General features: G+C 38.4%; 1 protein-coding gene across 8 annotated transcripts in view; it reads right to left on the bottom strand.

Annotated features, from left to right (window-relative positions):
- Positions 1-20,687, bottom strand: part of GCFC2 (GC-rich sequence DNA-binding factor 2) — a 73,153-nt gene extending 52,466 nt beyond the window's left edge. Inside the window, exons 1-2 of one of the 8 annotated variants that reach the window (XM_089922916.1) lie at positions 20,322-20,687; positions 15,873-15,998 (exon numbers count right to left, since the gene is read on the bottom strand). In XM_089922916.1, the coding sequence (XP_089779042.1) occupies positions 15,873-15,998; positions 20,322-20,616 (421 nt within the window). In that variant the 5' untranslated portion in view covers positions 20,617-20,687. The remainder of the gene's footprint in view (positions 1-15,872; positions 15,999-20,321) is intronic. The other 7 variants (XM_089922918.1, XM_089922919.1, XM_089922917.1 and 4 more) reach the window with 7 other exon arrangements.
- Positions 20,688-21,529: the final 842 nt, after the last annotated feature.

Genomic DNA, 21,529 nt, shown 5'->3' with positions numbered 1-21,529 from the left:
ACTAAAATCCAGCACACATTCAAATCAGCCTCCAAGGTCCTGTGGCGATTCTCACATGAATAAACATAAGTTAAACAGTATAAAAGAAATAATCAGGTAATTTACCAGGTTTAAAATACTTAGGGGACAACATCTTTTAATAGAGGATTGTTTTATTTTTTCTTCATTTTATTCAGTACAAACTTCATTAATATAGGCTCTTCTCACTCAGAACAAGTTTCTTCATGCATGATCTAAGCTGAAATTTATCTTTACACTCTGGAAACAAATGGTTTCTTAAGCAAAATACTAAGGTAAACAAAATAGCAAGAGAAATCATTGTTTCAAGCACTTCAAGATATTAATTAGGGATACCAAGCCACTGAGTAAAATTTTCTAACCTTTCCCACAAATTGGTCCAAATCCTTTGAGAAATAAATAGAAAAGACGCCATATGCCAGGAGATACACAAATACTCTGATTTTTGAAAGAGATAGAGAGATTTCAGAAATTATAGATCAATATACTTGACACCAGAACTAAGGAAAACAAGTAGTGCTTGAATTAATTATGAAGCAGTAAGTGATGAACACTAGAAAGCAACATAAGCTCATTAAAAACAAGGAATATTAAATAAGTGATTTACTTTTTATAGACTAGAATTTCTTGCAGAATAGTACCAGGAAAATGATGCAGGTAAGGTGTCTCTTCATCCTCCCAAAACACTCAGGATAATGGCAGCATTTCTTGACCCTGGCTATATGCATTAGAATCACCTGGGAAGGTTGATAATCTGATAACTAGTCTCCCATCCAAAACACGGGATCTAAATGCAGTTGATCTGAGGTGGAGTTGAGCAGCAGTATGTTTTTATAGCCCCCTAGGGGATTTTTTTTTTTTTTTTTTTTTGCGGTATGTGGGACTTTCACTGCTGTGGCCTCTCCGGTTGCGGAGCACAGGCTCCGGATGCGCAGGCTCAGCAGCCATGGCTCACGGGCCCAGCCGCTCCATGGCATGTGGGATCTTCCCAGACCGGGGCACGAACCCGTGTCCCCTGCATCGGCAGGCGGACTCTCAACCACTGCGCCACCAGGGAAGCCCCCTAGGGGATTTTAATGGGTCACCAGAGTTAAGATGATACACTTAGGTTCAAATATTCAAGTGTATAAATACAGAAACAGAAATACTTGAAGCAATTCACCAGCAAGTGATTTGGTGGGGTTTAATTAATAAATCACAAGCAATGGACTCACTAGTGAGATACTAGTGTTACATAAAGCTAATCCTCTCTCAAACTACAATAAAGAAATATAAGTTCAAGGAAGAGAATTCTATCCTGTCCTGTCTACATCTAACACCTAGCTCAAGGGTTCCCACATAGCAGATGTTGGTCAGACATGAGATGAATTAATGTCAGCATATTGCTTTATAATAATAAAAACATCATGTTTTTGTAGATTTATAACTCAAAAATAATTTTCACATAGATCATCCTATCTGAAGAGTAGAGGTTACGAGGGGGATCAAGATGGCAGAGTAGGAGCTCACCTCTCCCCACGAACACATAAAAAATACATCTACATGTGGAACAATTCTCATAGAAAACCAACTGGAAACAGGCAGATCTCCCACATAACCAAAGCTGCAAGAAGGATCTCCATGTAACTGGGTAGGACAGGAAAAAAAAAAAAGCGACAGGACCTGTGCCCCGGGAGAGATCTGTAAAGGAGAGAAGGTCCACACGGGCAGACCCTTGCCTGGGGAGCCCCCTGCCAGCTGGGAAATCTGCTGGGACAGACAGAGGGGCTGCGGAAGCCTAGACTATACTTGTGAGGAGTGCAGGCATGCTGGCTTCCTAACAATCAGGATGGAAGGGGACCAGTGCTGGTGGCTGATGCCTTGCTGCACTTCCCAAGCCTCACCTCACTTACCAATCCGAACCATGTGCCAAGTGGGACCACAAACACGTTAAGTGCTGAATTTTGGGCAGACAGGATGTGGGAGAGGACTCCATTTACCTGTGTGGAGACAGTAGAGACAGCCCTGACGGCCTGGGGTGTGGTCCAGGCTGAAACATGGAGCCCACTGTCAATGTACACAGGGAGGGGTGAGTCCAGCTGTGGCACACTTTGTCAGTGAGCACACCAGGTGGTATCACAGAAATGCACAGTGGCTGGGCATTGAGGTTCGGTGGAAAGGCCCTGGGCAGCAGCATGCAGTGGTTCATTTCCTGGTGAGAATGCTCCAGCCCTGCCCACTCCACACCTCAGCTTGGAGCTGGAATTGGGGTGGACAGGTCCTGGGAGAGGTGTGCCACAGAGGCAGCCCAGGTCCCAGGCAGCAGCACAACAACCTTGATCCTGCAGCCACAGTACCCTAGCCTCCAGCCACAGCCCACGCCACAAAAGAGCCTACCACTAGGTCTGGAGTGAAACACAACAGAGAAAGGGACACAACATTGCACTGAGTCTGAGAGGAACTGCAGATGCCTGCCTAGGCAGTGCATGGGCTCAATGTGACCATACAGGCCCCACTTGCACCAACAGTCGCCTCCTTTGGGGCAGGGCATGCACTCAATGGCAATGAAATCTCATCAAACACAAACTTCAGGGCTTCTACTCCAACAGTTGTGGAGCAGACCCCACTCCCAACAGAGCTGTGATAGCCTCAGAGCAAAGAGGAGTTCCTGCCCACCATAGAGCCCAGGTTCTAGACGCTTCAACACCAATCACACCCCCTATCAAGGGGTTAATGGCCAGCAAATGCTAAGGAAAGACATGGCTGGCACCCACACCAAAACCAGCCCACACACCAAAAATATCTGACTCACAGAGTCTACACAGGGATGCTCCCACATAAAAACACCCCTTCAAGACCACAATAGATAAATGTTTCTCCTAAATTCATAGAGAGAAAGTTAAGTAAAATGAAAAAGCAGAGGAACTACTCTTAATTAAAAGAACAAGAGAAATCTCCTGAAAGAACAAATAATTTCTGAAACAAACCTCACCAGTCTACTAGACCTTGAGTCCAAAAAGAAGGTAATAAAAATGCTAAAGGAATTAAGAAAGATTATCAATAGAAATGCAGAGCACTGTAACAAGGAACTAGAAACTATGAAGATGAACCAAATCAAAATTAGACAACTCAACTGCTGAAATAAAAACCAATCTAGAAGCAATGAATAGCAGACTAAATAACACAGAACGTGTAAGTGATCTGGAAGACAGAATAATGGAAATCACTCAATCAGAACAGCAGACAGAAAGACAAATGAACAGAATATGAAGATAACATGTAAGAACTATGCGATAATATAAAGCATGCCAAACTATGCATAACAGAGGTTCCATAAGGAGAAGAGAGAGAAAAGGGGATTTAAAATATATTTGAAGAAATTATGGCTGAAAACATCCCAAACCTTGAAGAAGGAAACAGATATCCAGGCACAGGAAGCACAGAGGGTCCCAAACAAGATGAACCCAAAGTGACCCACACCAAGATACATCATAATTAAAATGGCAAAAGTTAAAGAGAGGATTCTAAAGGTAACAAGAGAAAAACAAAGAGTTAATTACAAGGGAACCACCATAAGGCTATCAATTGATTTCTCTGCAGAAACTCTGCAGGCCAGAAGGGAGTGGCATGATATATTCAAAGTCCTGAAAGGGAAAACCCTGCAACCTAGGATATTCTACCCAGCAAGATTATCATTTAGAATAGAAGGTGAGAGAAAGAATTTCTCAGACAAGCAAAAACTAAAAAAATTCAGTATTACTAAACCTACCCCAGAAGAAATATTGAAAGGTCTTCTCTAAATAAAAGAGAAACAAGAATCTATAGGTAAGGGAAAATCACAATGGGAAAGCCAATATATAAAAGGATTGAAGACCACTTAAATAAGCTAGTACATAGATTAAAAAATAATTACAAATATTTTTGTAAAAGCAATTATAACTACAATGAACAGCAAAAGAATAAGCATGAAGATGTAAAATATGACATCAAAATAAAAAAATGTGAGAGAGGGGGACTCTAAAGATGTAGATTTTTTTACTGTGTTTGAACTTGTATGACTATCACTTTAAAGCAAGTATAGTTATGGGTCAACATACTTGAACCCCATGGTAACCACAAATTTAAAACATACAATCGATTCACAAAAACCAAAAAGAAAGGAACTCAAGCATAATATAAAAGAAAACCATCAAACTACAAAAGGAAAAATAAAAAGAACCAGAAAAGAACTACAAAAATAACTAGAAAACAAGGTTTAAGATGGCAACAAATACATACCTATCAATAATTACTTTCAATGTCAATGGACTAAATGCTCTGATTAAAAGACACAGAGGGGCAGGTTGCATAAGAAAACAAGAACCCATAATATGATGCCTACCAGAGACTCACATCAGGGTGGAAGACACACACAGATAGAAAATGAGGGGATGGAAAAAGATATTCCATGCAAATGGAAACGACGAGAAAGTGGTAGTAGCAATACTCATATCAGACAAAACAGACTTTAAAACAAAGGCCATAAAGACAAAGAAGGACATTATATAATGATAAAGGGATCAATACAAGAAGAGGGTATTACACCCATTAACATATATGTACCCAATATAGGAGCACCTAAGTATATAAAGCAAATACTAACAGGCACAAAGGGAGAAATTGACAGGAATACAATAATAGTGGGAGACTTTAATACCCCACTGACATCAATGGACAGACGTTCCAGACAGCAAATCAATAAGGCAACAGAGGACCTAAATGACACAACAGACCAGTTGGAGTTAATTGATTTCTACAGGATACTACAGCCAAACAAAGCAGAATACACATTGTTTTCAAGTGAACATGGAACATTCAGTAGGGTTAACCACATACTGGGGCACAAAACAAGCCTCAAAAAATTTAAGAGTATAGAAAGTATTTTAAGCATTTCTGACCATACTGGTATGAAAGCAGAAATCAACCACAGACAGAAAAATGGGAAAAGAACAAACACATGGAGACTAAACAACACACTAATAAAAAACCAATGCATCAACAATGAAATAAAAGAAGTCAGAAAATACCTCAAGACAAATGACAATGAAAACACAACCATATAAAATCTATGGGATACAGCAAAGCAGTTCTAGGAGGGAAGTTGATAGTGATACAATCCTTCCTCAAGAAACAAGAAATTTCTCAAATAAACAACCTAACCTACCACTTAAAAGAATCTGAAAAAGAACAAACAAAACCCAAAGTCAGCAGAAGGAAGGAAATAATAAAGATCGGAGAGGACATAAATAAAATAGAGATCAAAAAAACAACAGAAAAGATCAATAAAACCAAGAGCCGTTTTTTTGAAAAGATAAACACAATCGACAAACCTCTAGCCAGGCTCACCAAGAAGAAAAGAGAGAGGAACCAAATAAATAAAATAAGAAATGGAAGAGGAGAAATAACACTGATACCACAGAAATACGAAAAATCATAAGAGAATACTATGAACAATTATATGCCAACAAATTGGACAACCAAGGAGGAATGAACAAGTTTCTAGAAACATACAGTCTGCCGAAACTGAATCAAGAAGATACAGATACTTTGAACAGACTGATCACTAGAAGTGAAATAGAACTGGTAATAAAAAAACTCCCTACAAACAAAAGCCCAGGACCTGATGGCTTCACAGGGGAATTCTACCAAACATACAATGAGGAACTTATACTTATTCTTCTCAAACTCTTCCAAAAGACTGAAGACGAGGGAACACTCCCAAATTCATTCTATGAAGCCACCATCACCCTGCTACCAAAATCAGAGAAAGACACTACAAAAAAAAAGAGAAAATTATAGGCCAATATCTTTGATAAACATCGATGCAAAAATCCTCAACAAAATATTAGCAAATCAAATCCAACAATACATAAAAAAGATTATATACCATGATCAGGCTGGATTCATCCCAGGCTCACAAGGATGGTTCAACATACACAAAGCAATCAATGTGATACACCACATTGACAAAAGGAAAGCCCAAAATCACATGACTATCTCAATAGATGCATAAAAAAGCATCTGACAAACCTCAACATCCATTCATTATAAAAACTCTCACCAAAGTGGGTATAGAGGGAACATATCTCAACATAATAAAAGCTATTTATGACAAACCCACAGCCTATATAATACTCAATGGTGAAAAGCTGAATGCCTTCCCACTAAATTCTGAACAAGGATGTCACTCTTACCATTTTTTTTCTTAGTCAGTATACATTCCAGAATTTATTCCAATACATTACCAAGTACATGGGTCAAAGGAGAAAAATATATTACCATCTCATAAAATAATCATGAAAGATTTAATTCTGCTTACATTTTAAAGAAATGTAATGATTCTAGGCAGCAGTGCTACGTGTACTTGATTTTTCTACAAGGAATGCAAATAAGAATTGTGTCTCTATTTATTTATTATTTTATACTGGAGTATAGTTGATTAACAATGTTGTGTTAATTTCAGGTATACAACAAAATAATTCACTTATACATATACATGTATCTATTCTTTTTCAAATTTTTTTCCCATTTAGGTTATTACAGAGCATTGAGCAGAGTTCCCTGTGCTATTCAGTAGGTCTTTGTTGGTTATCTATTTTAAATATAGCAGTGTGTACATGTCAGTCCCAAACTCCCAATCTATCCCTCCCTCTCACCTTTCCCCGCTGGTAACCATAAGTTCATTCTCTAAGTCTGTGACTCTGTTTTGTAAATAAGTTCATTTGTATCATTTTTTTCGATTCTGCATATAAGTGATATCATATGATATTTGTGACATTTATTGAAAAGAATGAAATAATGCCATTTGCAGCAACATGGATGGACCTGGAGATTATCATACTAAGTGAAGTCAGTCACACAGAGAAAGACAAATATCTTACCACTTCTATTCAACATAGTTTTGGCTGTCCTAGCCACAGCAATTGGACAAGAAATAAAATGTATCCAAACTGGAACATAAGAGATAAAACTATCATTATACATAGATGACATGATACTCTATACAGAAAACCATAAAGCTTTCACATAAAAACTATTAGAATAAATAAATTCAGCAAGATAGCTAGGATACAAGATTAATATACAGAAATCTGTTCCACTTCTTTAACAATGAAATATCAGAATGAGAAAGTAAAAAAACAAACCCATTTAAAATCACATCAAAAAAAAAATTCCAAAAAAAAAAAAATATCCTAGGAAGAAACCTAAGGAGGTGAAAGACCTATATGCTAAGAACTGTATATAAAGCAGTGATACAGGAAATTGATGATGATTCAAAGAAATGGAAAGATATCACCTGCTCTTGGATTGGAATAATTAATATTGTTAAAATGGCCATACAAGGCAATCTACAGATTTAATGCAATCCCTATCAAATTGCCCATGACATTTTTCACAGAACTAGAACAAATAATCCTAAAATTTATAAGGAACCACAAAATACCCAGAATTGCCAAAGCAATCCTGAGGAGAAAGAAGAAAGCTGGAAGCATAACTCTCCCAGACTTCAGACAGTCCTATAGAGCTACAGTAATCAAAACAGCATGGTATTGGCACGAAAGAAGATATATAGATCAATGGAAAACAACAGAGGGCCTAGAAATAAATACATACAACTACTGTCAATTAATCTATGACAAAGGAGGCAAGAACAGAACAAAAAAAGACTCACAGACATAGGAAAAAACTTATGTTTACCAGAGGGGAAAGGGTGAGGGGGAGGGATAAATTAGGAGTATGGGATTAATAGATACAAACTACTATACATAAAATAGATAAACAACAAGGACCTACTGTAGAGCACAGGGAACTATATTCAATATCTTATAATAACCTATAATGGAAAATAATCTGAAAAGTATATATATAACTGAATCAGTTTGCTATACACCTGAAACTAATACAATATTGTAAATCAACTATACTTCAATTAAAAAAAAAGAATAAAGGTTAATATCATGCCCAATTGGTAAGCAGTCTCTGCAACAGTGCACATCTCAAGGCCGATATTCCAGTACTGGATCATTCTAATAGTTCTATCATCTGAACAAAAAAATAAATGCACTCCATCTTCTACATACCAGTCCTTACACTTATCTCATTCCTTCTTCCTCCTTTCCTCTCCAGAAAAAAAGAAAAAAACAAAACAAAACACGAAGTGTTCCTTACAGGACAAGTTTTCATCTTTCAATCAGTGTTTCTCAAAGGGGCATCAGAGGAGGGACAATTCTTCACCTTGGTAAACTGTCCCACATTCTTTATCTTTATCATCTCTTGCCTTCAGGGCACTACATGCCAGCAACACCTCAGGCACTATGATAATTTAAAACTATCCTACATATTTCCAAACACTGCATTTTCTCCTTAGGTTCCCAATGCTACCAACACTTTACAATTACTGCCTTACACTGTCTAATCTGCCATCTTCTACAGCACCACTGTTCAGTACTGTAACCACCAGCCATATGTGACTATTTAAATTTAAGTAAATTAAAAGTCCAGTTCCTTAGTCACACTAGCCACATTTCAAGAACTCTATAGATACATGTGGCTAGTGGCTAATGTACGGGACTGTGAAGATACAGAACCTTCACAGAAAGTTTTATTGGACAGCACTGTACCTAGAGTCTAGACAAAGCTTCACTTGTCTACTAGGCTTCAATTCTTAATACTGGCTTCATCACTAATTACTTCTGTAGCTTATGAACTTGTTTTAGAAAAAAAATTAGAAGAGCTTCTGGTTCCTGTTATTTCACATGTTAATAAAGCACTTACTACTATACTACAAATCTTTAAAAAAATATTTTAACAATTATATTTCAAATTAATGTTTCCTTTATAAAGCTATACATTTTACTTTGTTTTCTTCAGAAGGGGTCTTAGGCTTCATGAGACTGAAAAAAGAGTCCACAGCACAAGACAAGTTAAGAACCCCTGAGCTAGGTAGAAGGCCAATAAATATTTCTGGCTTTCTGGGCCATAAAGTCTCTGTTACAACTTCTCAGCTCTGCCATTGTAGTGCAAAAGCAGCCAAAGACAATACATAATTGAATGAGCATGGCTTTAATAAAATTTCATTCACAAAAGCAAATAGTGGGCCACATTTGGCCCACAGGTGGTAATCTGCCAACCCCTGAACTGGATTTATCTTTCTAAAACGAAAAAATGGTCATGTCATCTATTTGCATAAAATTTTCAGTAGTTCCCTTAAAACCCTGTATTATTTGACTCCAGTCAGTCCCTCTGCTTTCTTTTTGTTCTTCTTTATTAAACTTAAACCAAGTATTTTCAGTCCAACAACTACTTTTTAGTTCTCTGCACATGCTATGTTATCTTCCCTAGAGTTTTTTTTGCGGTACGCAGGCCTCTCACTGCTGTGGACTCTCGTTGCGGAGCACAGGCTCCGGATGCACAGGCTCCGGACACACAGGCTCAGCGGCCATGGCCCACGGGCCCAGCTGCTCTGTGGCACGTGGGATCCTCCCGGACCAGGGCACAAACCCGTGTCCCCTGCATCGGCAGGCGGACCCTCAACCACTGTGCCACCAGGGAAGCCCTTCCCTAGAGTTTTATATATGCTACATCCTACACCTGAAACATCCTCACAGACAAATTCTTACCATGTTTAGATACTGTCATGAATCACCCATTATAGCACAGTGGTTAAGAACCTAGGCTCTGGAGCAGATTCCCTGGGTTGGAATCCTAACTCTGCCTCTTATAAGCCATCTGACCGTGGGCATGTTATGTAATGGAACCGAGCAGCCAATTTTGGTCCCCTGACAATCATTAGTAATGACTTATTTGCCCCACACTTCGCTAGAGTTTATTAATAATAAGTATCACTGGTATAGGAGATTGGTTCAAGATGGTGGAGTACAAGGACGTGCGCTCACTCCCTCTTATGAGAGCACTGGAATCACAACTAACTGCTGAACAATCATTGGCAGGAAGACACTGGAACTCACCAAAAATGATAAACTACATCAAAAGACAAAGGAAAAGCCACAATGAGACGGGAGGTGGGGCGCAATCACAATAAAATCAAATCCCATGACCACTGGGTGGGTGATTCACAAACTGGAGAACAATTATACCACAGAAGTCTACCTACTGGAGTGAAGGTTCTGAGCCCCACGTCAGGCTTCCCAACCTGGGGGTCTGGCAATGGGAGGAGGAATTCCCAGGGAATCAGACTTTGAAGGCTAGCAGGATTTGACTGCAGGACTTCAACAGGACTGGGGGAAACAGTGCCCTCTTGGAGGGCACACACAAAGTAGTGAGCACATCAGGACCCAGGGGGGAAGGAGCAGTGACCCCATAGGAGACTGAACCAGACCTACCTGCTAGTGTTGGAGGGTCTCCTGCAGAGGTGGGGGGTGGCTGTGGCTCACCACGGGGACAAGGACACTGGCAGCAGAAGTTCTGGGAAGTACTCCTTGGCATGAGCCCTTCCGGAGTCTGCCATTAGCCCCACCAAAGAGACTGTAGCCTCCAGTGCTGGGTCACCTCAGGTCAAACAACTAACAGGGAGGGAACTCAGCCCCACCCATCAGCAGACAAGCAGATTAAAGTTTTACTGAGCTCTGCCCACCAGAGCAACACCCAGCTCTACCCACCACCAGTCCCTCCCATCAGGAAGCTTGCACAAGCCTCTTAGATAGCCTCATCCACCAGAGGACAGACAGCAGAAGCAAGAAGAACTACAATCCTGCCTGTGGAACGAAAACCACATTCACAGAGAGACAAAATGAAAAGGAAGAGGACTATGTACCAGATGAAGGATCAAGATAAAACCCCAGAAAAACAACTAAATGAAGTGGAGATAGGCAACCTTCCAGAAAAAGAATTCAGAATAATGATAGTGAAGATGATCCAGGGCCTCAGAAAATGAATGAAGACAAAGATCAAGAAAATGCAAAAAATATTTAACAAAGACCTAGAAGAACTGAAAGAACAAACACCTAGAAGAATTAAAGAAAAAGCAGACATGAACAATACACTAACTGAAATAAAAAATACACTAGAAGGAATCAATAGCAGAATAACTGAGGCAGAAGAACGGGTAAGTTACCTGGAAGACAGAATGGTGGAATTCACTACCATGGAACAGACTAAAGAAAAATGAATGAAAAGAAATGAAGACAACCTAAGAGACCTCTGGGACAACATTAAATGCACCAACATTTGCCTTATAGGGGTCCCAGAAGGAGAAGAGAGAGAGAAAGGACCTGAGAAAATATTTGAAGAGATAATAGTAGAAAACTTCCCTAACATGGGAAATGAAACAGCCACCGAAGTCCAGGAAGTGCAGAGAGTCCCAGGCAGGATAAACCCAAGGAGAAACATGCCGAGACACATAGTAATCAAATTGAAAAAAATTAAAGAGAAAGAAAAATTATTAAAAGCAACAAGGCAAAAATGACAAATAACATACAAGGGAGCTCCCGTAAGGTTAACAGCTGATTTCTCAGCAGAAAATGTAGATAGCCTCATCCAGGGGGAAGGAGCAGTGACAATGGACAACCTGAAATACAAAGTATGCCAATAAAATGGACAACCCTCCCAGAAGGGAGGGGCACGATATATTTAAAAGTGATGAAAGGGAAGAACCTACAACCAAGACTACTCTACGTGCAAAGATCTCATTCAGATTCAACGGAGAAATCAAAAGCTTTACAGACAAGCAAAAGCTAAAAGAATTCAGCACCACCAAACCAGCTCTACAACAAATGCTAAAGGAACTTCTCTTCTCTAAGTGGGAAACACAAGAGAAGAAAAGGACCTATGAAAACAAACCCAAAACAAGTAAGAAAATGGTAATAGTAACATACATATCGATAATTACCTTAAATGTGAATGGATTAAATGCTCCTACCAAAAGACACAGGCTTGCTGCATGGATACAAAAACAAGATCCAAATATATGCTGCCCACAAGAGACCTCCTTCAGTCCTTGGGACACATACAGACTGAAAGTGAAGGGATGGAAAAAGATCTTCCATGTGAATGGAAAAAAAAAGAAGCTGGAGTAGCAATACTCATTTCAAATAAAATAGACTTTAAAATAAAGAATGTTACGAGACACAAGGAAGGACACTACATAATGATCAAGGGATCAATCCAAGAAGAAGACATAACAATTATAAACATATATGCACCCACATGGGAGCACCTCAATACATAATGCAAAAGCTAACAGCTATAAAAGAGGAAATCAACAGCAACACAATAATAGTGGGGGACTTTTAACACCTCATGTACACCAATGGACAGATCATCCAGACAGAAAATTAATGAGGAAACACAAGCTTTAAATGACACAATAGACCAAATAGATTTAATTGATATTTATAGAACATTCCATTCAAAAACAGCAGATTACACTTTCTTCTCATGTGCGCATGGAACATTCTCCAGGATAGATCACATCTTCGGTCACAAATCAAGCCTCAGTAAATTTAAGAAAACGGAAATCATATCAAGCATCTTTTCTGACCTCAACGCTATGAGATAAGAAATAAATTACAGGAAAAAAAACACAGAAAACACAAACACATGGAGGCTAAACAAAACGTTATTAAATAACCAAGGGATCACTGAAGGAATCAAAGAGGAAATCAAAAATACCTAGAGATGAATGACAATGAAAACATGACGATCCCAAATCTCTGGAATGCAGCAAAAGCAGTTCTAGGAGGGAAGTTTATAGCAATATAATCCTACCTTAAGAAAAAAAAAATCCCAAGCAATCTAACTTTACACTTAAAAGAACTAGAGAAAGAAGAACAAAACCCAAAGTTAGCAGAAGGAAAGAAATCATAAAGATCAGAGCAGAAATAAATGAAATAGAAACAAAAAAACAATAGCAAAGATCAATAAAACTAAAAGGTGGTTCTTTGAGAAGATAAAATTGATAAACCTTTAGCTAGACTCATCAAGAAAAAGAGGGAGAGGACTCAAATCAATAAAAATAGAAATGAAAAAGAAGAAGTTACAATGGACACCACAGAAATACAAAGTATGCCAATAAAATGGACAACCTGAAAGAAATGGACAAATTCTTAGAAAGGTATAACCTTCCAAGACTGAACCAGGAAGAAATAGAAAATATGAAAACACCAATCACAAGTAATGAAATGGAAACCGAGACTAAAAATCTTCCAACAAATGAAAGTCCAGGACCAGGTGGCTTCACAGGTGAATTCTATCAAACATTTAGAGAAGAACTAACACTCATCCTCCTCAAACTCTTCCAAAAAATTGTAGAGGAATGAATACTCCCAAACTCATTCTATGAGGCCACAATCACCCTGATACGAAAACCAGACAAAGATACTACAAAACAAGAAAATTACAGACCAGTATCACTGATGAATACAGATGCAAAGCTCCTCAACAAAATACTAGCAAACAGAATCCAAAACACATTAAAAGGATCATACACCATGACCAAGTGGGATTTATCCCAGGGATGCAAGGATTCTTCAATACATGCAAATCAACCAATGTGATACACCACATTAACAAACTGAAGAATGAAAACCATATGATCATCTTAATACCTGCAGAAAAAGCTTCTGACAAAATTCAACACCCATTTATGATAAAAACTCTCCAGAAAGTGGGCATAGAGGGAACCTACCTCAACATAATAAAGGCCATATACGACAAACCCACAGCAATCATCATTCTCAATGGTGAAAAACTGAAAGCATTTCCTCTAAGATCAGGAACAAGACAAGGATGTCCACTCTCACCACTATTGTTCAACATAGTTTAGGAATTTTTAGCCACAGAACTCAGAGAAGAAAAAGAAATAAAAGGAATCCAAATTGGAAAAGAAGTAAAACTGTCACTGTTTGCAGATGACATGATACTATACATAGAGGATCCTAAAGATGCCACCAGAAAACTACTAGAGCTAATCAATGAATTTGGTAAAGTTGCAGGATACGAAATGAATGCAGAGAAATCGCTTGCATTTCTATAAACTAACAACAAAAGATCAGAAAGAGAAATTAAGGAAATAATCCCATTCACCACTGCAACAAAAAGAATACCTAGGAATAAATCTACCTAAGGAGGTAAAAGGCCTGTACTCAGAAGACTATAAGACACTGATGAAAGAAATCAAAGATGACACAAACAGATGGAGAGATACACCATGTTCTTGGATTGGAAGAACCAATATTGTGAAAATGACTATACTACCCAAAGCAATCTACAGATTCAATGCAATCCCCATCAAATTACCAATAGCATTTTTTATAGAACTAGAACAAAAAAATCTGAAAATTTGTATGGAGACACAAAAGACCCCAAATAGCCAAAGCAATCTTGAGGGAAAAAAACGGAGCTGGAGGAATCAGACTCCCTGACTTCAGATTATACTACAAAGCTACACTAATCAAGACAATATGGTTCTGGCACAAAAACAGAAATACAGAATAATGGAACAGGATAGAAAGCCCAGAGATAAACTCACACACCTATGGTCAACTAATCTATGACAAAGGAGGCAAGGATATGCAATGGAGAAAAGACAGTCTCTTTAATGAGTGGTGCTGGGAAAACTGGACAGCTACATGTAGAAGAATGAAATTAGAACACTCCCTAACATCACACACACAAAAAAACTCAAAACGGATTAAAGACCTAATGTAAGACGGGAAACTCTTAGAGGAAAACATAGGAAGAACACTCTTTGACATAAATCACGGCAAGTTCTTTTTTGATCCACCTCCTAGAGTAATGGAAATAAAAACAAAAATAAACAAAGGGGACCTAATGAAACTTAAAAGCTTTTGCATAGCAAAGGAAACTGTAAACAAGATGAAAAGACAGCCCTCAGAACGGGAGAAAATATTTGCAGATGAATCAATGGACAAAGGATTCATCTTCAAAATATATAAACAGCTCATGTAGCTCAATATTAAAAAAAAAAAGAACCCAATCAAAAAATGGTAGAAGAGGTAAACAGGCATTTCTCCAAAGAAGACATACAGATGGCCAAGAGGCACATGAAAAGCTGCTCAACATCACTAATTATTAGAGAAATGCAAATAAAAACTACAATGAGGTATCACCTCACGCCAGTTACAATGGGCATCATCAGAAAATCTACAAACAACACATGCTGGAGAGGGTGTGGAGAAAAGGGAACGCTCTTGTACTGTTGGTGGGAATGTAACTTGATACAGCCACTATGGAGAACAATATGGAGGTTCCTTCAAAAACTAAATATAGAATTACCATATGACCCAGCAATCCCACTACTGGGCATATATATACCCAGAGAAAACCATAATTCAAAAAGACACATGCACCCCAGTGTTCACTGCAGCACTATTTACTATAGCCAGGTCATGGAAGCAACCTAAATGCCCATCGACAGACGAATGGATAAAGAAGATGTGGTACATATATACAATGGAATATTAGCTATAAAAAGGAACGAAACTGGGTCATTTGTAGAGACGTGGATGGACCTAGAGACTGTCATACAGAACGACGTCAGAAAGAGAAAAACAAATATCGTATATTAACGCATATATGTGGAATCTAGAAAAATGGTACAGATGAACCGGTTTGCAAGGAAAACAGTGACACAGATGTAGAGAACAAACACAAGGGCACCAAGGGGGAAAAGTGGGGTGGTGGTGGGGTGGGATGAATTGGGAGATTGGGATCGACATATATACACTAATATGTATAAAACAGATAACTAATAAGAACCTGCAGTATAAAAAAATAAAAATTAAAAAAAATCACTGCTATAGAAAAATACTAATATTAGAAATAAAGTTCTTAAACAATATTCAAAAGTTACCAACCTAGTGATGTAAACTCTTCTTCCAGAGAGCTAGAGCTATTGGAAGATGAACTCTGATCATCTTTACTTTCTGAAGAACGATGTGTTCCGTCCTCTTCGTCTGTTGAAAGATCAACCGCTCTGGATTCTAACAGGACGTTTTTTGAATATAACAAGAAAGAGTCAAGATGTTGGAATCAGTAATTGAAATTATGAACAACACATGGCATATGTAAAATATGGTGTTTTAATTTTACTCCACATATTTAAAGTAGATATGCAGATCTTTCCTAATTTCCATTCTTTCTGAAATCAATGGATGGTCTAATAAATGTACAAGGACGTATCCTATTTGTGTTATCTACTTAACTAGTAAAATACTCTCTTCATTAAAGAATGAAACGAAAAGAGGAAAGGGAACATAAGAGAAAAAAGAAAATGACAAAAAGTGAAAGGATATTTAAATGAAAAAAGAAAAACAGTGATAGTGAATAACTAGAAAAAGAAAAGAATACTTAACGTACATTTCCTATATGCTAGACATACCGAAGTCTGGTTTACGAGATTTATTTCATTTAACATTCACAACGCTATAAAGTAAATGCTATTACTGATGAGAATATTAAGGATTGGAAAGGCTAAATAACATGTCCAATGTCACAAAGTTACTAAATGGAGAAGCTGGGCTTTCAATCAAATTTCATCCAATTCTGGAATTTAGGCTCTTGTAATATAAATACTAAGTTACATTTCAATGGCTGGTGGTAAGAAGTACTATAATGAGTACTGTAGCCTCAAACCAAATCATGGATCTATTTCCATTGTGTGATTCTGGAAAGGACACAGTCAATTAATCTATTAAACAAAGACAGCATTAAGAGAGAACACCCACAGAGGTATTGTGAGAATCAAATGAGCAAAGTGTAAAGGACTTTATGGTATTATTGACAAAAAAGGACTTGTTAGTTCACAAATATTTTGTAATAGTTGTGAATAACCTTAAGATTTAAGATTACATAAATAAGTACTCTTATATTAAGAACGTTCCTTAATTAGAAAACCTATATAAATTTCAAAAAAGCTGGAGTAAAATCAAGAATTAAAAGACAAAGTAATATATCGCTTCTTGGCCATTTGGCTAAGATCAAGTGTAAAACACAACAAGGAATATAGCTGTAGCTTACATCTTTCTTAGCTACTGCTATTTATAACAACTCCTACATCTTCTTAAAGTGAAGTAAAGTTACACCAGAGCAGTGGTTCTCAGAGTATGATCCATCAACCCTTGGAGGTCCCTCAGACCCTTTCAGCGGGTCTGAGGGAAAAGCCAAACTACTTTCATCACAACATTAACTTGTTACTTGCCCTTTCTACTCCGTTGGTGGGTAAAACTGCAAATCTTTTAGTATGAATCATAACAGTGATACCAATCTGCAGAAGCATCCACTGTATTCTTTTCCACCTTGTACTAGCAAGAAAAATAGTTTCACTTATTGTCCTTAATGAAACAATAAAAAATTAATTTTATTAAATTTTGGCCCTGAGTACACATCTTTTTAATATTCTGTGGATCAAAATGGAAGCATGCATAAAGCACTTCTGGCGCATACTGAAATGCAATGGTTGCCTCAAGGAAAAGCACTTGTGTGATGAGCTGCAAGTTGAACTTAACCACTGTCTTTGAGAAGGAAAACCTTTCTACTTGAAAGAATGACAGACAAACTCTAGTTATTCAGACACGGGTATCTGACAAACATTTTCTTAAAAATGAGCAAAGTTGTGCCTATCACTTCAAGAATTAGAAATTTCAAGTGAAGTCTATAATTTTGGGAAAACATGCCCTCTACTGTGAACTTGATAGCTTTCCAATACTTAAAGACTGATGATGTCAGTAGTAGCATTAAGAGAGTTTTTCTTTTGACATTGTAATAAATTGTACCAACACTTGCAAGAACTGCAACTCGGTGAACCACTATTTTCCAAAGAGTCAATGCATGATGTTACCAGTCATGCATGGGTAAAAGCCATTCAAAGTGCAAAACACACCGACAGATTTTAATCTAGTGGAGTACAAAAAAACTGACTGATGTGGTTTCAGCTTCCTCGTGCCAACTAAAAATTGGCACTTGCCTTCTGCATCTACAAGGATTAAGTCACAAACTGCTGTAGCTGCTGATTTTCAATACACCCTGAAAGGAGTTCAGGGCAGAGATGAGGAATGAGGTACTCTGTGCTTTGGGAAAAACTGGCAGAACAGGCCTTCAGACAGATATTTTCAGAAGATTTTATGAGCCCAATCCTTACATCTCCTCATATCTGGAAAAGCACTAAAATCATTAATGGTGATGTCTGCGCCTCATGACTAGCAGCAAGCCTCTGCCAAAATGTGTGTTTGACCGCACAAACCCCTCTTCACTAATATCATATGTAATACTGACCTCTCCCCTACCTCTGTGGAGCAGTTTCTCAAAGCTACCTGAAACGCTGTCTCCTGGGCTATAGTTCTCATTTTGCCCCAAATAAAACTTAACTCACAAACTTTCACGTTGTGCATTTTCTTCAGTCGACACACATTGCAAACTAACCTTTAAGAACCTATTACTTTTTGAGCTTCATTGTAATATTAAAGCAGAACATCTTCAATGAACTAAAAAGGCTCTTAAGTACTCCTAATCATCTATCTGTGGTTTTCTTCATACATTCAAACAAAACAACATATTTCAATAGACTGAATGCAGAAATATCTGTGAGAATTCAGCTGTCTTCCATTAAGCCAGACATTAACGAGATTTGCAAATTGAAAACGTCACTCTTGCTATTTTTCAGAAAAGTTATTTTTCATTAAAAAGGTTTATCTGTACATATAATGAGTTAATTTTTAAAAAGAATTAATAAAAATTTATCTTAATTCCTAAGATGGTAAATATTATAGATATAATCCACAGAATTATTATAGATATAATCCACAGAAACAAAAGCTCTTTGGGATCCTTAATTATTCTTAAGAGTATAATGGGTATGTATACCTTTAAGACCAAAAGGGTACTCTTAAGACCAAAAAGTTTGAGAACCACTGTTTCACTGTTTTAGAAGGCAAGAGAAGAGGCAACTCCTGGGACCCCCCCCCATTAAAGTTTAACCAGATGACTCTTACATAAAGCAAAAAATATTTTAAAATTCATCAGAACTTCAGATAAACAGGTGATTATAACAATGACTAAGAAATCACCAAAATCACTTGGACTAAAAATGGGAGAAAATTTTTTTACCTCAAGACTAACCAAAAACTATATATTTTTTTACAGATACTTTTTTATTTATTGAAATTATACCATGTATACTGTCTTCAAAATAACAATAAATTATGTAACATATCATTAGCAACATAGGTTTGTTTTCTACATGGTTATTTCATCCTGTGACAAGCCAGAAATGCTGAATCATCATTCTGTTGGTGGCATCATCCACAGGTGACAAACTGGAGATTCTACTCATGTCAACAGACCAGGGGTTACCTCAGTTCATTAAACCTGAGTGTTAGGTATCCTGGAGAAACATGGTTTGCAGACAAAAGTAGGTACAAAGTGCCATTTATCTGGAGAAGCTGGTTGCTTTTAGGGCCTTTACTACGAGCTTCACTACTGAATTTTTTTAGAAGTTCCTTTTAGAATGAAACATAATCTCAAATATTTTTATGTGTGTCTGAGTCAGAAGTTAATGTATTTAAACTTCAAGACCCTATTTATACAAGTTCCTTCCAAGTCCTTGTTCCTGTGTTTTTATTTCTAACTTTTCCTAACTATATAGTTTTATTTTAACTATATTATTATTAAACTCCAATTCAAACTAGAACACATCTTATGTAAACAAGTTTATGCTGCTTGAATTCTATTTTTAAGAACGCAAAGGTACTTCAAAATTACTACATTGTATTTAACACCATTATTGGTACTCTACAGGGTCACCAATCTGTTGTTAGTGGCATATATTGCTATTTTTATCTTTTCTTTAAATAACCGCTTAAAAAACAAAACGCAAAAGAAAATGTCCCAAAGCCTGTCACCTAAATTTTTCTAGTGTATCGTTTTGCTTGTTTTCGAGGAAAAGAATTGGGGACAGAAAGTACCTTCACCTACCTAGGAGTATTAGGAATTTTTAAACTCTTCTGTGACGATTTAGGTTCTTCATAAGCATAAAGTGCAGCACTAAAGCCATATATAATTAGTGAGGGTTTATCTGACAGTGCAAACACGGACAAGCCCAAACCTTGCAGTAGCCTTTCTACTCCCCCAAGGGGCCCAATACGGAGATGCAGGCAGTAGGCCAGTGTTCGCAGGCAGGTATCTCCGCGATTCATCGTTGTTCGTGGTTGGCAAAGGGTTGTAGAAACCTCTAGAGAATCCCGCGGCCTCTTTCCCCATCCTCCCCACACCCCGCCCCTGGCACCCACCCTGCTGCCCCGGGTACCCACCCTGCTGCCCCGCGTCACCTAGGACGTCCGAGCCTCCGTCCAAACGCTGAGCCGCTCTCGCGGCGTGCCGGGAACTGGCCCAGACCCGGCCGCGGCCCCGGCCCCGACCCCGGGCCCGGCGGGGTAGTTCCGCCGCTTCCGCGCGGACTCCGCCAGACGACAGCCCTTCCTCCGCAGGGCCCAGGTCTGCCTGCTCCCCCGGCGCCCCGGGTTCAGCAAATGGCTCATGGGTGCTGTCGCTGTCACTAGAGTCCGCTCGGCGCTGCCGGAAAGTCCTTTTCGGCCTGTGAGCCATAGCAGGTTCACTTCCTGCTCTGGCTAACCCAGGCCTACAGCAGTCACCCAGGCGCGCGCTCCCGCCTCCCGCCTTTCCGCCGCATGCGTGTGCCCTACCGGCGCGTCTTCGACTCCATCTTCGCCATGCGCATGCGTGCTTTGTTCCCTTCGATCTGTTCGACCGAGTTCGGTTCCCAGGGCTGAGGCATGTAGAGCGTTTTTACTTTGCAAGGCCAGATTGTGCAGATGGTCGCAGAGAATCTCGCTGACTTCCGGAGGTGAGTTCCACGGAAAGCTGCACTCACAGGCTCTTCTTGTGCAAACCCTATCTGGGAATCAGGCGTTATGCCCACATTCTGGACTGGGACTGGATCTGCTCTTCTACTTTCTGGAGAGAGTGAAGTTCTCTCCAACCAAGAATTAAAACAGAAAAAAAAAAAAAAAACAAGCAAAAAAACCGCAGGTGTGTGTGTGTTTGAGATTGTCTCTGAAAGCGAAACAGTAAAATCTACACAGTAAAATCTGCACATAAATGATAGGTGCACAAGTAAGCAAAAATCAAATGATTGCTTCCAAGTATCAAGACTTCAGTCGAACCTGGTTAAATACGTTGGCCCATAAGAAAAAAAAATGTATTTGAAAAATAGGGATGTTATTTAAAAAGAAGCACAGAGATAACAAGGACAGCCCCACAGAATTACCTTTAGAAACAGGTAAAGAGCAACAAGAGAGCAAGAAGCCTTTTTAGGTACCCATAATCATCACTACTTTATATTATTTGCTCTTTCTCATGAATACGAGGAATTTCTTCCCCCAAGATGACATGAATAATGCCATATATCTTATTTGCACCCACTATACTAATTTACAATACTAGCTTATTAAATTAATCAACTGGTTATTAGGAAACTTTGCATTATTCATATTTTATA

This window comes from Delphinapterus leucas, chromosome 13, assembly GCF_059928025.1.
Source record: "Delphinapterus leucas isolate spDelLeu-1000000601 "Yukka" chromosome 13, BTC_Dleu_Yukka2, whole genome shotgun sequence".
NCBI classification, from domain to species: domain Eukaryota; kingdom Metazoa; phylum Chordata; class Mammalia; order Artiodactyla; family Monodontidae; genus Delphinapterus; species Delphinapterus leucas.
The sequence above is the reverse complement of the archived record's forward strand: the minus strand, read 5'-3'. Positions and strand labels throughout refer to the sequence as shown.